This window comes from Nymphaea colorata, chromosome 1 (assembly GCF_008831285.2).
Source record: "Nymphaea colorata isolate Beijing-Zhang1983 chromosome 1, ASM883128v2, whole genome shotgun sequence".
NCBI classification, from domain to species: Eukaryota; Viridiplantae; Streptophyta; class Magnoliopsida; order Nymphaeales; family Nymphaeaceae; genus Nymphaea; species Nymphaea colorata.
In genome coordinates this window covers 28922755-28940219 of record NC_045138.2, presented here as the reverse complement: position 1 = coordinate 28940219, position 17465 = coordinate 28922755, and the positions used below count along the sequence as shown (strand labels likewise).

General features: G+C 39.4%; 2 protein-coding genes across 2 annotated transcripts; both read right to left on the bottom strand.

Moving 5' to 3' along the window:
- Positions 1-4687: 4687 nt before the first annotated feature.
- LOC116246045 (uncharacterized) lies at positions 4688-5518 on the bottom strand. Its single transcript, XM_031617730.1, has one exon. It carries the CDS (start codon positions 5416-5418, stop codon positions 4852-4854), a length of 567 nt encoding a protein of 188 aa, XP_031473590.1. The 5' UTR covers positions 5419-5518; the 3' UTR covers positions 4688-4851.
- Positions 5519-13634: 8116 nt separating this feature from the next.
- On the bottom strand, positions 13635-14419 carry LOC116264847 (lachrymatory-factor synthase-like). Its single transcript, XM_031645274.2, has one exon. The coding sequence runs from the start codon at positions 14324-14326 to the stop codon at positions 13817-13819; it is 510 nt and encodes a 169-aa protein (XP_031501134.1). The 5' UTR covers positions 14327-14419; the 3' UTR covers positions 13635-13816.
- Between the last annotated feature and the right edge of the window lie 3046 nt (positions 14420-17465).

Here is a 17465-nt window from a genome sequence, read left to right as displayed (position 1 = left end):
CACTTGCCCTGCTGCGTCACAGCAACAGACGGAGACATCCAGTCAGAAACACTTGAAGGCCCACACTCTCCAAAACTTTCAGTAAACGGTCAATGTGGTGGCTTCCTCTCTCTCTCTCTAAAAGTTCGGTTCCAAACGGGTCGGGTCTGGCACAAGGGTCTCGACTCTCGTCATTTTCTACTGTACCGAATCTGGATTGTCCCAATAGTCAACGGTCAACGTGGACTCTCTCTTTCTCACTGGTTTGCATATGGGTCCGAGACTCCGAGCTAATATATAAGAGTTTTTGTTAATTTTCATTGTAGTAAATGGGAGTATGACCCAACCTCCATTATATTTGGCTGCCCCAGATTGGGAACCTTTCAGTTGCATGCACCTCCGGCGTAAAGGCTGCCGCCGGTTGGAATGATGAACTCTTCAATCAATTTTCTTTTAAATAACCCCGATTGCTGAATAGAGTTCGATTTGATGATCAAAAGAACTGGTTTACTTGGGCGACTTGATTGTATGCTAATATTTTTGTTCAGATCTCTTTTTTGTTTTTATGTTTTGCTTCGTTTTTTGGGTTTTAATATTGGGAGAGACAAACAGGCGGGCTGGGGCACGTTATGCAGTGCATCGTAAAAGGGCCGTTTTTTAAAAAAAAAACACTATTAAAACACGTGTTTTTTTTAAAAAAATATCAAAAAAATAAAAAATATTATACTTTTTTTTCGTTTTTTGCCATTTTTATTAATTTTTATTTTTTTATAATTTTTAAGATATATTAAATGTTTAAAATTTTTTAAAAATTTATCAAATTTTTCCCGTTTTATTCTCGAGACATATGAACTTTGCCGTATTATACCCATCTTTTTTTTTGCCGTTTAATACGTACACGTTTTTTGTGACAGACTTGAAGTATGTCGAAATCTCACCGGCTATTACCGATTGCAGTTTTGGGCCCTGAAGGCAAGGGAAAAGAGGGGAGGAATGCTTCGGCTCCCGGCTCCTGTTTGGGGGGATTTATCCTCTTGCCTGCTTGAAATATTGGGAGCGAGAGACATGGCTAGTAGAAAGTCTACAGAGTAAAGTAAGGTAGGGTAGATGGGTGTAAAATATCTATGAGCCCTCCTCATGGTGAGCTCTTGAACACGTAGGTGCATGAGGGAGGAGCCCATGTGTGCATGAACTGAGCTTAGATCAGCCCGTGTCCTCTATGACCTATGCACTGTTGTGCCCATAGTAGTGTGGGGAAACGATAGTGACGCACTTTCTATCCAGTTGCTTCGCCAACTCATCATCACTTTACACTTTTATTTTACTACGGGTCCCAACTTTATATAATGATCTTCTATTGAAAAACTTAATTTTAATCTATCTCTATCTCTATCAAATTTTCACGGTGACCATTTAATTTATAATGAACATTCAATAAAGTATAAAAATAAATCCAATTATACAGGTTGTTCTAATAATGAGATGTTACCATTTAATTTCTTATACATTAGAAAACAAAGTCAAACCATTCTCGTATCTAGTGTGATGGATTTCTCAAAATTTGCACAGAACTAGCTCCACAAACACGGTCTTCATATTTGACATCATATAAACCGAGATTGATCTATCTTAAATATGCAGAGTTGCGGCTGAAGATGGGTCTTTTATAGAACCTTGCATGCACACACAAGAAAAAATGTTTCATGTGCTATTTTACATGCTTTTAGATGCGTAGGACAAAAGATATAGGTGTTGAAGATTAGTTTGATATTAAGAAGAAAAGAAAAAAGAGCGGAATTATATATATATATAAAGCAAAACGTGGTACGCACTTAAAAAGCAAGTACCAAGATGCAATGAACGCCCTTAGCAGTTAGAGGTCATGTGGGCTGCTTTGGTGCGCAGTGAATGTAGTTGGTGGTTAATTGCTTCCTTTGATGGCTCAGATATCATTCTGGTGAAAGGGAGGACGCCCTGCTAAAAGAATGTTTTAGCGACACGCTACGTTGCCAGAAAAAGCCACTCATTTGCACTAATCATTTCTCGTGAAGCACTCTACCTTTAGCAGGAGCAGGGAAAAAAAAAAGAAAGTGAAAACTCTTTTGCTCTCTCTGCTTCGATCATGACGTTTTCATTACCTCTCAATGAAATTTCCATTTTCTTTTCTCTCTCTAGACTTTGTATCATTTGGGGAGCCATCTTTTCGACATGGAAGATCACTGCAAATGGGTAGAGATGAAGACGAACTGAATTGAAGCAAATAGCAACTGAGTTCTACTACCCACCTGGCTATAAGGAAAATCGAAGGAAATAACATGCAACGAAATTAATTCTCAAAGCAACTCATGAGGTTTAACCATGAACGGAAAGAAAAGAAAGGAAGAAGATCTCCAAAAGATATGAGCATGAAACAGAATCCGTGCATGAATCTGGAACAGCGTTTCCTACATAGTTTGTAGTCACTGTCCGATCGATCAACTTGCGTTCAAACATATTGCTTGTTGGTTCATGCACCTTGCGTCGAAAAGCGTAGACTTGATCTCTCTTCATAAATGGTTGACCAACACAGACCCTTCCCTTAAATCATTGGGAGCAGAAAAGTGCATCGCGAGAAACGGGTAAAGGGATCGATTAAATGATGGAAAAGTAGTAATTTATGTTGACTATCTTCCTATGTCAACGGTGTCTGACTTTAGCGAGATGTCAGTGCCTGCGCTTGTGGGTCCTCTTGTTAGTCCACTTGAACCATTGAGCCCGCTGTATTTTGGTGATTCGTACGTCTTCTTTCTCTCTCTCTCTCCACACACACACACACACACACACATAACACAGCGGCTCAAAGTGCTTCAAGACCATATTTTTTGAAAGTATGAAGCAAAGCATGCATGATTCATAAGAAAAGCCTTGTGTTGAACTTTTCTACTATATGTTAAATTATGTGTAGTTTATCAGTAGAACTGAAGAAACACCATTCAATTTAAATATAAATGATGTGTATAAGATATGCTATCTATAGACATATTCTAAATGTGGATTTCTGAATTGCCTTTGAGTTAGCTGACCATTAACCTACAGTTGAATGGGAACACCGCTCAAAATCGTCATGTTTATATAGCTTTTAGATATGAGTCTCATGTTTCTGACTTTTCTTAATAATATAGAATGATAGTTTTGATGACCAGTCCCGGATAAGTGCCGTTGCTGCTAACTATGCCTTTTCTAAACAAAACATCAGTTGTACTGAAAGGAGATCCATTGACGAAAAGATTGAACTGTTGAAATGAAAAAAAAAAGAAAGTTTAATGTGTTTCGGGCACGACATGCTCTGCCTTCCAACTTGTAAGCCTCATTCTCATACATGATAGATTTTGAACTGGGTAGACATATATAGGAGCGTATTATCAATACCCTTCTGTATAGGAGCGTACCGGCCGATAAGGGTTTACACTTTTTCCAATTTTTATATCTAAATCAAATTATTATATTGTAGAATTTCATTTAATTCATTCAATAAAAAGTGGGCGAATTAGCCGACACGTAGTTATAAGTATTGGCCGGTGAGCTGTATCGGTGAGCAAACCGATATTGCACCGATACCCTTTTTACGTCGTTTTCAACAAGAAGTTTATGTAAAAGAAAGCACCCTACTAATTTTATAAAATTTCAGTGAAGGGCCAAATACGTAACTGAAAATACGTTGATTATATAATCTTACTAATCATGGTTTGGTTTTTGAAAGATCTAATAAAAAAATTTGGTTTTTGGTCATAAATGCATTTGGCTTATCATGTTATCTCTCTCTCTCTGTGAAACTCCCAAGCCTAAAGCTAGAATTACCATGAGTGTCGTTCTAGGGAAAATTTCTGAGTTCATGATGTTGATATATACAATGCTTCATAGCTCAAAATGGAATATTAAGAGGTTAAGTGTCTCGCTTACTGCAACATTAACAACGAGTAAGGCAACCCTGTCACTAAAGAGATCGGAAACGGCTGATAATTGACGCTTATTACTATTGATACTAGCAGCATCTGCCGCCATCAACAACGGCAGCTCGGGTAATGCTGTAGAAGGTCAAAAGCACATTCTGATATACACTAGTTAATGAAGTGATTGGTTGCCTCAAGATCGGTACTATAAGATTATCAGAATGTCCATCACATAGAGGGAAAGGCTCCTAAGACTATGAAAGCAGAACAATTCTCAATTATCTTCACGATATTTGCTTCAAGTTTTGGAGTTTCTCTTTTTCGTGACATATACATGAGATATGAATTTTCAAGAAACTAATCGTTTTCTCTTCATGCATCATGAAAACCGAAAAGTCTCTTATTCTGAAAGAAATGGAAAAAAACAAAAAAGATAGGTCTACAATAAAGAATTCTCGATTGTTGCAAAACCTTAAACAAAGTGCACTTATCCTCAAACTATCGAGTAAAAGAAAAGAAATTTTTTATTGAGACAACGATTCTGATGATTTACATGTACCAAGGGGTCTGTAGCTACCTTTGTTACTTAAAAAGCATAAATATACATTTCTGGAGTACATAGCTCAATACATGCACAGGAACACAGCGCTGGTGGACTTCCAACAGAAGGTGATCCACTCATGCCAACAAGAGGGAAATTCTCTCCCCCCCAAAGAAAAACGGAAAAAGATTCCTACAGGGAACCAGAAAAAGCAGGACTAGTGAAGTAACAAGTTTAAGTATTATAGTTTCTTCATATGGCAGTTCGCTATGCAAAACTCCATAAGAAAGGAGAAAACAAAGCACCAACGAAGCCAGTTCTGTGCTTAACGATACCACAGCCAACCGCCATAAAAAAGAAAAGAAAAGAAGAAGAAGAATAAGCTTGACGATCTATATCACTTCAATGAGAATTAAGATGAGCTCTGGCTTCCTCTCCGGAGATTGCTGGAATACAGCTTGAGCTCCTCATGATCAGCGGCGGCTTTTGGCCGGTGCAATTCCGCACGCGGGCCGACTGCGACCTCCCGCGCATGCCCCTCTTAAGGATCTCCCTCATGCCATCTGCTAGGAACATCGCAGGATTGGCCCTGGCCACTCTATTAAACCTAACACAGACTGCCATATGGGAATTGAGCGCCTCATGAATGGCATCCTTTCCAAGTCTCCCTACTTCCTCATCTACAGCCACGGCACAGAGCCCACAGATCCACCTACCACAGTACTTCTCCCTCACATTCTTTATGTACTGTGGCGTGAAGTCCTCGGACATGCCACAACACTCACAGGCAGCCTTCTCGACTTCTGATATAGGAGGAAGCTGCCTGGCTGGATCCACAATATTCTCCTTCTTGAGCTCAAGAGATAGATCAGAGACAGCCCTTTGAAGGGTGTCCATTGGCAGCCCAGAAGGCCTAGGGAAGCCATTGTTGAGGTACCCATTTGGTAACACTTGCGTGTGGGCCGCCATGAAATGGTGTGACTGGATTTGGAGTTGAAAGAATGAGAAAGATTGAATTGCCGTTGGGTCTTTGAGGAGAACCCCGAAAGAGAGATAATCTTATGCAATCTTCTAAGTTGAAACTTGGAAGGTAGAAACTGCATGGGTTGGAGGTAATATATAGAGTCACCTCAAGGTAGAATTTGTGGACGTGGGTTACTTTGTCGTCTCTTTTGTTACAGTTACTGCACTGAACTAGATAAGAGGGGAAAAGTTGTGGCAGAAAGGAAAAAACAGAGTGTCATGTGGGTAAAGCCACATTTTTCTTGAACGGTCTAGAAAAAATTTCCTTACGAGTTGTTTAATCACACTTTTTCGTTGTTCACAGCAAACACCATTTTTTCGCTGTTTTAGTGAAAAGGTTTCTCCGAGGAAGAATTCAAAGGTTATAACATAGCTCATTTGTAGCTGGTACTCTGATTAATGTGGCAAGCACTAGCTGTATGTGACACTATGTATAAATAGTTTCTCATACACATAAATGCTATAAATTCATGTACATTTTTCAGCATGCATGCAATTTTTGTATGGATCTATACAAAGGAAAAAAAAAATTAGAAAAAACAGATACAAGAGAAAGATTCACAGCATCACTACCAAAACCAATACCATTAACAGCATCTCTTCTGGTTACTGTTAATTTCAGCATGACAATGCAACAATTCAGGTAGCATAAATTTGACATTTTATGTACTTTAACTGAGAGAACTGATTAGCCTCAAGTAGAAAATTTGCTTCTTTCCTTCTAATTCGTTTTCAACCTTATATGCTCACGTTGTCACCGTACTTCCACGTGGGCATGCAAAAAGAAAGAGAGACCTAGAGAGAGAAAGTGAGGGAGAGAGAGATTTCACATGCTTGATACCAACGTTGTACCAGACGAATATTAGTGGGATATATGATGCGCACATCAAAATTTATTATCCATCTTTGATCAACAAGATTCAGCACCCACATGATTTCCAGCAGCCATTGTCAGTCGCCGCTTGCAGGGACCAAGTTGCAAAGTGCAGGTGACTTGGCTTTTTTACATTAATTTCAGCCGTAAAGTGGCAAGGAAGTTGGCTTCTGGCTTCTCTTTCTAGCAGCCATTTCTGCTTGCATTGCTTTCACGAAGCTAGTGGAACAAGTTGAAAAGGTGACTTAGCATCTATAGCTTTCTGTATTAATTGATTTGATAAAGCGGCATGCAAAATCGTGCCTCTTTCTCGCTCTCTCTCCTTGTCTCACCCTCAAACGAAGCAGAAGGCTGCTGCAACTCACGAGATACGTTCAGGGAGCCACGTGGGTCCGACGTCAATCTCGGTACCCCACAGTTGATCGAAGAAAAAAGGTTCACGAGAGATCGAGAGTGATCCGTCACCTATCGCCTTCCTCTCTACCATTTCCATCACACTCTACAACTCAGAAGCAAGTGCACGTAAAGGCTAGTGTGCTTACCTTGCTCTTGTAAAAGTGTGGAGGCAATTTTAACAGGCACAGATTCAACCACGAATCAGCCTGACCTCTTGACCACAACAATGAAAGAAGAAAGACTCTCTCTCTCTGATACTGAGATGCACGGGGAAGAAGAGAAAATGATGTGGGAGATGGGCTCCAATCCACCTTCAAATTCCAAAGTCAGGTTAATTTGCAGGCTGTTTCCATCAACATGCACCTTGACAATGTGTTATAGATCCGTTTGGTGAAAGACCAATTTTCGAATTGCCAGAGTTGAACCTGAAAAAGATACTCGATGGTAATAACAAGGGGGTGTTTAATTACCTTTGATCTAGTACTCTTACCCATCATCTTTAGATCTGAGATCCATAGATTTAATCGGATCCTCCCATCAGATATGGATCGTGGGTTTGACTTAAGATCTATGAATTTCACTGTGGATCTTTTACTATATATCAGCAAAATACACCACATCAGATTCATGTTTTGAGGCATAAGCACCGCTTAACAGATAAATACATGTCAAATTTGAAAGACAACAAATTCATCGTCCACGGTGGTTAACAACCCACCACCTGAAAATGAGACCCGCCATTCCCCTTGCCTCCTGGGTCTTGGGATGCATCGAGGCTAATTTGAGCAATCAGTTGTCTTTAGCTCGATGGGTGCCCTCATCCTTTAAAGGCATAGAGAAGTAATACCCACAAGAATCAAAATAGAAATGTGCCATCAACATGCTTTTGTCTTCGACCAGGTATGCTACACCCTTGAGGCAACCGGGTTTACTTTGAATCCATGGTTCTAGTAAACAGTTGATCCAAAAAACATCAATTTGGGATCCTCGTATGTCTCAAATTTATGGATCTTAAGTAGAATAGAAGACCTCTGACTTGAGATCTATATGTGTAGATTTCAAAGTGCAGGCTTTACAAACCTATAGTATCCTTGATATATATTTCAAATTCTTGTTTAGATACCAAACATCTAAACTTTTAAGATATAAGATTTTAGTATCTCGTGTTACATAACATTTGAAACTTAATACAACTAAAAACTACACCTGAGGTTGAAGGAAGTCAAGAGTTCAAAACTCAAGTTCATGTGTTGACTTGAACTTGTATTGAAAATAACCTTGACTAAACAGTTATTAAATTATGGCTGGCCATGCATGTTGACTTTGTCTGCCTATCAATGGTCTACTTTCAATGGAACTTAATTGTACAAACATGAGTTCAATAAATCTAGTAAGAAAGTAGGATTCGTGGTGCAGTTTAATTCTATCAAGATAATAAGTTACTTGATGAGTTCCAGAATTGGGCATGAAAGTGGGATTCAAGCCCAGTTTCAACGAACAAACTTAACACTTTTTCCCCCTTCGCAGTGAATGGTTGAGGACGTTAATGAGAGGTCAACTCATATGAAGCACAAGCTTCGATGTGCTTCTTCACCACATTCTTAACTTTAAGAGCAGCCAATTGTGCTACGAGAAGTGGCCTGGATTGGTCCACGTTTATCACATAGATGACAATTGAAACCCCATTCACAGACACACACATGCATGCACGCACGCACACACACACATATATATATATATATATATATATATATATATATATATATATATATATAGAGAGAGAGAGAGAGAGAGAGAGAGAGAGACATGTGAGTGATCATGTGCCTACAATAACCTCTTTATGTATTTGTGTTTGAGCCTTTGTGCTTTATGCAACTTGCCATGCAAAAAGCCTAAACGTGTGGAGAATAACTACGTGGACAGATACTCTCTCCTTATTAGTCATTTTCTAAGCGTGTACTTTACGTGGCCATACATCAGATGATCCTAGTTTCTTCTTGGAGAAACCGATCTCGAAAAATACCGGTGGTGGTTTTTTTTTTCCCTTCTCTTATTTCATTTTTTCGAAATAACATGAACAGATGCAATGGTCGAAGGTACTTCCCATATTTTTGTCCCAATGAAAGCGTCTTATCCCTTTCCAAGACCTAACCATATATTCTTCATGATCGAGCAATTTACGTGTTGATTCTTATATGGTTTACGGAAAATCATACATTAGATATTTTTGAGAAAGGACGAACTCAGATGAACTCCTTTGGCATAAAGTTTTGGCAGCTGCCTTATGTGCGGAACTAAGATCCACTGCTATTCAATTGTACAAGGTTTGTCCAATTTCCGGACCGGTGAGGTTTAATCCGGCCCCCTTACTAAAGCTGAAGACCCCCTCTTTTCTCTTGTCTAAAGAGTCTAAAGTTGTGTTAGTACCAGATGGCGAGATCTCCACATGCTTCAACTTGATCCCCTTACAGAATAGAAACATAATCTCCGACGAGCTGAACCAGAGATGCCCCCCAACTTGATCAGATTGATTTATGTCCCTTAAGGTAGGTTTTGTACAATTTTACTATACATATTAGTTCTTTTTGATGCCCACCCAGAAAGGTGTCGCATATTGCACCCCAAGTTCATCAGTTTGAGCTATGCCCCTCAAAGCACCGCATAATGCACCGTAAGTTCACCAGTTTGAGCTATGCCCCTCAGAGCACCGCATAATGCACCCCAAGTTCACCAGTTTGAACCATGCTCCTTAGAGCAGGTTTTGTGCAATTTCACTATACAAATTAGTTCTTTTGGCTGCGCCAGTAAGGTTTGAAGTCATAAATTTTGATAAATTCCTTTGACCTACACATTGGATAAACTGATTCAAATGTGGATTTCTAGGTTTTAAATGGAAATCACATTCCTTCGATCGGTTAGTTTAGAAGACCACATAAAGCATTGTTGATCTATATGAGTGTAATTGCTTCATTTTCGATGCTGAACCATCTATCCCCTGAAATGTCATATCAGGTAATATTTTTATAAATTCACATAGAATACGACTACCATGTAGGTAACTTGAAGGCATCTGCAAATTTTGACATCTAGTGGAAGTACTCTGCTCTTTGTTCCCCTGTTCACATGGGTGACATACTCGCATAAACAATTACTGGCTAGCGCCTCTTCGCTCTTGTTTACTTTTTTTTTTTTGGAAATTTTCTCTTTTTAGGCCTACCTTTCGCTATAATTGAAAAAAGTCAAGACCGATTTTCTAATTTCAGAAAATCGCAGCTAATATTTTTGTATTTCACAAGGTAACGTAGGGAAGTTCACTTCAAGCTTTCATTCGACAGTTTCATAAACAGTGTAGCCCGTACTTAGAGAAGTCGCAAAAAGTCTATCTCCTCTTTAAAATTACGGACAAAAAGTATGCATGAAGATGGGAATTTCTCTTTTCCAGGAGAGAAACTAACGTCCCATATCGTAAGCATCTGAATTATATCCTGGTTTTGGGTGTATCCAACTCTTAGGTGGTCAGTTCTAACAGAAATATAGAGGTTTATCTGGTTCCAAGTTGGAACTGGTGAAGAAATGTGGTCGGTCTTGTTCATAATATGAGAAAAATTAACATCCGATTTTTTGTAGATAGTAAAGGAAACGTTACATCGAACTCATATTCTAGGTCAGGATGCATCTTGCTCTAGCTAGCTCAGAGTCCAAGAAAAATAACATAAACCAGGCATTTCAGAAAGAAAGGTAGATAACATGAAAATTTTTTCTCTGATTTGAAGCACTGAAAGAAAAAAGAAAAAAAAAACATAATTGGAACTTTTTATTTTAACTTAAAGATGTCCTTGCTTGTCCATTTCCAAATATAAGACCGTATCAATAAATTCAGAATATATATTGAGATGGGTCGAGTAATTTAGAATTTTAGATGTGAGTTAGTCCTATTGTCAACTACTTATGCAGAGTTCATGCCATAAAAAGATCAATTTGACCATAAGATTCGAAAAAAGAGCAATAGAAATTTGCTTCCAGTTAGAGGAGAGCCAAAGTCCCTCTGCTTGGGTGCAGTTTTTTTTAGCCACACACACAAAAAAGAAGGGAGCAACAGCAAGAGTGCGTCCGTAATCTTCATTAGATCCGAGAAAGCAAAATGCATGATTGGAGGAGAGTAGACTAGAATTTGACAAAAATCTTCAGTTCAGAGTAGAGTTGTTCAGGTTTAATTTCATCCACAGCCTCATGAATCCGTTGAGCGAGAGGGTTGCCAGTGCGTTGTGCAAAGCATCTTTTTTTTTTTGGCTTTGCCAGTGATTTGTTGAAATTAAGAGAAAGATGTCAAGGGATGGCTAGAAATTTGGAATGTGATTCTGCCCGGCCGGGCGAGAGGGAAAATCGTCGGAGATGGTTATTCTGGGCTCCGATGGCGATTCTCTGGTGGCTCTCTTGCTGTTCGGCTGCGGTGCCTGTGTGCCTTCGGCGTTAGGGAATGGCGAAGGAGAGAGTCGGGAAAAGGGTGGGAGGCGGCCACATGCGCCATTTCCCGACGATGGCGGCAGGCCTAGTGGCCGCTGGTGGGCATGGTGGCGGGAAGGAAGGAGTGAGTCAGGGAATACAGGGAGTGAGGAAACAGTAAAAAAAAAAATGAAGAAGCAGCCATCTTATCAAAATGTTCAGGCCGTTTTCAACAGCTGTTTATTTTGACAAATATATGTTAGAGTCATGGTTATCAGCATTGAATGGCTATAATTTGAAAAATCCATCACTAAAAAAGGCGATGAATCTTTGCTAAAAATACCGTGAACTGATGACTGCATCATAAACCGTAGCTAATGCTCATACAACAGTTTTCTTTTAATAATAGATTTTTAATTTTCAACCATCTGATTACAGCATAAAATTTCTGTATAAACATATATCACACAAATAACATCGTGATCAATTGGCATTCACAATTAGTTGGAGTTCAGCCATGGCTTCTTATTCTAATCGCACAGTTGATGAAGCTCGAGCTGTAGAACAAGATAACAAAGATCAGTTTGTGATGAAATGACGTGAGCCGGATGATATTCACTTCTTTTGCTCATTTGTCGTATCCTAGTTCAGAACTCCACAGAAAACAGGGGCCCATTGTCGGTTGACGTTGCCATCTGTATTTTAATTTTATGTGGAACAAAATGACAACTCGATACCTTTATTCGGCCGTCGTGCATCTGTCTTTGTGTTCAACCTGTATGAATTTCTATTGCAGAAAAAACATATCGATGGTCCCAACCAAGGACGGAGGCTGTTTGGGCGTGGTGTGGGTAATTGCTCAGGTCTACATCTACAGAAAATGTTTTTTTTTTTTTTATATATAGAAACTTTTCGATGGCTTGTTTTTTCAAACATACAAGTGTCCTTTAAAAATTTAAAATTATAAAATGAATACCTCTTAGCGAATTTTTTTTGGACAAAGTTCATCTTATTGTGCTCATTATAAAAAACATGCACGCACACACAAACTATATATATATATATATATATATATATATATATATATATATATGGATGAAGGATTTTTTCTTCTTTGGATCCTTTCACAGCACACACACCCACTCATTGCATTGCATCGTGTGGTAGTGATTGGAGGAGCTTAAGATGGTTGAAGATTTCAACTCCTTTTATATATATACATAAAAAGAGAGAGATTTATATGTATGATAATTGATACAAGGAGTTTATCCAGCCGACGGAAATAGTCAGAAGGGTTCAGACTTTTGCCGATGTATTATGATCGTTTGAATGTGCGGTTGTCCACTCCGTCGCAAAATTCTCTCTTCTTTTCTGATCGACGTTCCTCCCACCCGTTTGAATGTGCAGTTGTCCTACCGTTGCAAAGGCGAGTTTCATCTCCTTCTATTTGCGAACATCTGGTGCCCATTATATGGGTACACCATGTTCTTTGGAACACAGTGTTCCATTCCACGAATTATCCTTCTGATGTGCCAGGATTCTGAAAGCCATCCAGATAGGAATACGGATTGGATGAACTGTAGCAACCCCAAAAGCAAAAAGAGAAGCTGGATTTTGAAAATCTATTTTATGGTTTCTCGTCTAACCGTATGAATATGAATTTCATGGTCTAAAACTTATTATCATCAATATTTTAAATAGGTCATATATATTAATCTTATTTCCGTATAAAAATAAATTCATAAGCTAGAGAAGCGTTCTAGGCTTAAACCATAATGAAACCAACTTACGATGTTTAAGATATGGTAATAATTTTTCCTTCTTTTTTTTTTGCGGTTAGTTTGTACAGATCTGTTCTCCATTATTAAAACCATATGGAGATGACACCACATGATCTCGGGTTACTTTCCGAAGTGCCAAGTGTGCTTGCCTAACACCCGAGTGCACCAACAAAAACCTTTTTTAGCTACGTTTATTCCTCGGGGCCGTCATTATTTTGCCTTTTTTAGCGATTAGTACGCTTGCCTAACACCTGAATGCACCAATAAAAACCTTCTGCCGTTAGAAAACAAATAAAAAACGCACACACGCACACACACCATAAATTTTTTTTTTTCATACACACATATAAACGTGAGATGACTAAGAATTAAAAATATGTAGTTAGAAAATAGTGGTAGCATGTGAAACAATAGTTTGTGGTGGTTTTAGTGGCAAATTTTTAGTTTCAATCATCTGACACATAAGATACATTTGATTCCTAATATATTATATTTTGTGTGGTACATAAATGGCATACATGCACTGATGCACGTGATCTGAACACAGTAACATGTGGTTGGGTTCTAACGAGTTTGAAATTTGCAAATGACTTTCAACAAAATGGGATGCCGATTGAAGTGAAATTGAATCCTACCAAAAACAATACTCACTAATTCTCGAAATAGTCTGATGGAAGGACATTGCATTCTTGGTAAATGAGCCATGCTTATTGAATACAAGTTGATGATCATGCAAGACGATAATAAGATACAGAGATGAAGAGCGAGTGCGGGTAAACTGTCTTCAGCAGGAGATTAACTACCACCATTGGCCATCGTCACCATCTCCGCCGCCGCTACAGGCGGAATCTCAAGCAGCATCGTTACCACAACCGCCGCCGCTGTCGCCGCCAGCACCACCACACAGAAATTCCTGCATCCTCTTAGAGATGCACCCCAGGGCAAAACCGATATACTGCACGATACCTTCCTCGGTCCTATCGTCCACGGGATCCATCCTGAACGTCCACTCGATCCGGCAGCCGCCCTCCTCGGCGCTGTCGACGACCTCCACGGAAGCCTCATAGTATCGCCATCCCATGCTGCTCTCCGTCATCTCGTAGCACATCTTCCGGCGGGCATGGTCGATGCTCTTGAGCACTTCCTTCGCCCATCGGTCGCCGCCGGCGCTCGCGCAGTAGCGGAGGCAGCCGGGAGTCCCGGCCACGCCTATGAGCTGGCAGGTGGCGACGGTGGGCATCCACCGGTCCATGCGGCCGAACTCCGCCAGCAGAGGCCACACCTGGTCTGCCATCACCCCTCCCACCAGGGCGCTCACTTTGCCTCCCCACTTGGCTTCCTGCTCTTGCTGCAACGCCATGATTGCTTTCCCCTAAGCAATGGAAATGCTCTCACTCTCTCCAATCTCTGATCTCTTTAACCCTGTTACTGTATCTTGTTGTTTCTGATCAGAGACCATGGGAGATTTTATAAAGTGAGGAGAGGAAGAGACGGGCACGTCATTTTTGTGGATGACAAAGATGTGATGTATGTCATGTCGTTTAACTAATTTATTAAATCAATTTCTTAACCAAATCTCATCTTCTCATATGCATATGAGGCCTCCTTCCTCTTTCCTACTCTAACCCAAGATTCCACGGTCGTCCCAACAATTAAATAAGTGTGGCTTTTACCAAAGTCCTTCGAAATCAATCAATATATATATATATATATATATATAACGTAGATGTTTAATTAATATATATATATATAAATCAATTAGAAAAACATGCCACATTGGTTGATTTTGAAGAACCTGCGTGGAACCTTGAAAAAAACGTGTTCGTTGCTGTTGTCTTATTGGTCTTTACATGTTTAAATTTGTCTCTAACGTGCAGGCAATTGACGCATTCATTCATTTCACTGTATTAAATTCAATTCACGTGCGATGACGAAGTTAGAAACATTAGCCGCGAAGGTTAAAAAAAAAACAGTCTTCGTCTCGATGCAGGAGCCATTATTTATGTAACTGGCCCCAACTCACCTTTGACAATAATGTGTGCACAGCTGTCCCTCTACCCTCCATTAATGAAATGAGTTTATGAACCTTATTTTTTCATTGAGAATGTCACAATTGATCACGATGACCGCATGTTTGTGATGATACTAGTATTTTGTTATGTCATTACTATAACTCAGTCTTTTCATTTTTGTTTATCACGATTATAAAATATGATTCATAATAACTATATACTTAAGCAGATATTCCTGTTTGAGTGGGTTGCATGTGCTCTTGTTTCCTGTGGTTCTGCCAACCATAGGACGGCACCTCTTGTTTTGTCTTTATCTTTCACATCATTGTAGCAAGAACCAATGCTGATTCAGGTGAATGGTTTCTGCCATGTGTACATGGGGATGAAATCAACTATTTATGGGTCTTATTTTTTACTTCTAATAATTTACATGTAAATTTTGCAAATTTTAATTTAACATATATAAAAAATATGAAAATTATATTTCCATTCCTATTAAATTTTAAACGCTTAGTTCAATCCCTGCAATGAAAAATTCCCCGGCTTCATCTTATAACATCAGAAATATAAGCGTTGTATCCAAGATGTTGTGGTGATCAATGAAAGCTTCTGCTTTTCTTTTGCTTTCATTGGTTTTCTGTCTGAGGCTTCTTGTCTGCGGTTTAAGCAGAAAGGCCCACAGTGGTCGGCGTCTCTTTAACCTTTACGTTTGTTTGGGTACGGCTGAGAAGGTGTTGGCGTTTTCCACCAGCTCATCACTTTGTCACCATAGCAAGCAAGAAATAGACGGGAACATCAAGAAAGGTGAGGAATAATCCGAAGATTTCTCCATCATTTCACAACAAAGATCTTTACTAGCATCAATTTTCTAAACCCAACCGTACCTAATTCCATTGGCCCTCTACCCCTGTTTCCCCTTGGCACTTTCAGCGACTTTTTCTAGTTAATTTGCTGTTAATGTTGAGCATCTCTCTCTCCCCCCCCTCTCTCTCTCTCTCTCTCTCTCTCTCTCTCTCTCTCTCTCTCTCTCTCTCTCAATATCTATCTATCTATCTATCTAATATATGTGTATATGCATATATAAACTCTTCATAGTTTCAAAAATATACTGAAGTAATTTACGGGTATCCATGAAAAAGCAAGAAGCTAGTAATACATAAATTTCTCATGCAACATGTACGAGCTTACGTAGAGCTCAAATCTGTCGGCTGATAAAGGACAGCTAAAAATTAAAATATATCATTAAAAAAAGTTTCCACATGAGCATTAGCTATAGTATGACAATAATTCATGGTATTTTTAGTTGTTTTTAGCAACAGACTTTTAATTTTTATCTACCCAGCAACATCTGGCATCGACATATTTGGATCCTTCTGTTCTCAATTTTTGTTATTTTTTGGACGCAAAAAGTCCACTCTCAAGTTACGCATTTCCAAAAGATTCTCAGATGTTCAACTTAATATGAACAGCTTTGTGTGTGTGTGTTTATGTGTGCAGCCACGAGCCACCAGGCGTTTCCATTGAAGAGCAAATCACTGCTTAGCGACAGACAGAGGGTTGGCGCTGGTCTGCGACGAGACCAAGATAATGTATTAATGTGGAACCGATAGTGAAACGCAACCAACACCAGAGGAACCTAATCTTATTCGGCGACCACCCTTTTGCCGTAGATGGAAAGGTCCGAGGCGAAGAAACGTGCAGAAACGGGAAATGCGGCAGGATTTTCTGAGAAGTCATTGCGCGCCATACGTGTCTTTGTGATTGAAAATGAGAGGGCATCTGAAGATCTTCAGAATTAATGGAGAAGAAAGGGCGGTCGTCGCAGTACTGCTCCTGTGATGGAAGATTTGTAAAAGGCGGACGTGATCCTCGCGAAAAATGTGAGATTTACAGAATAAATGTCAACGCGTTTGGAATGTATACGCGTTCTGTTCTTGAATTTTCTGCGTTACTTGTCGTCCAAGCAGAAGGCGGATGATGCTTTCTCCGTTCGGTCCCCTTTCAGGTTGTGTGGCAGAAGCGCGTGTAGTTGATCGCGTTTGTCGGTCCAATATCTGCGCCTATAGAATGCCAGTCGAAATCAACTTCTTATTCAGTGAGAAATGTACCTTAGATTAATGAATATATAATTGGTTTAAATGAAATGTTTATAGCTTCCCAACCCCAAGATTTCTTATAATCTAAGCTTCCATAGTTATTGTTTTCTTTAGAAAGAGTGAGGTTTGAGCGATCTGGTACGTTTTTTTCTACAAAATTAAGCATGATGAAGGTATCCCTATCACTGATATTGAATGGAAAACACTTGCACAGTTTTTCTTGAGACTTAAAATGGACAGTACTTCTGGTAAAAGAGCTCCGAAATGATACATTTCCCAAGGAGTTAAGCTTCAGCTGCCAGTAAGTTATCCTAACAAATTCTATGTGTAGCTTTCAGCTGTTGAATACCAAATTGCCAATAAATATTAAGTTGACACAAGCAGTGTGCGC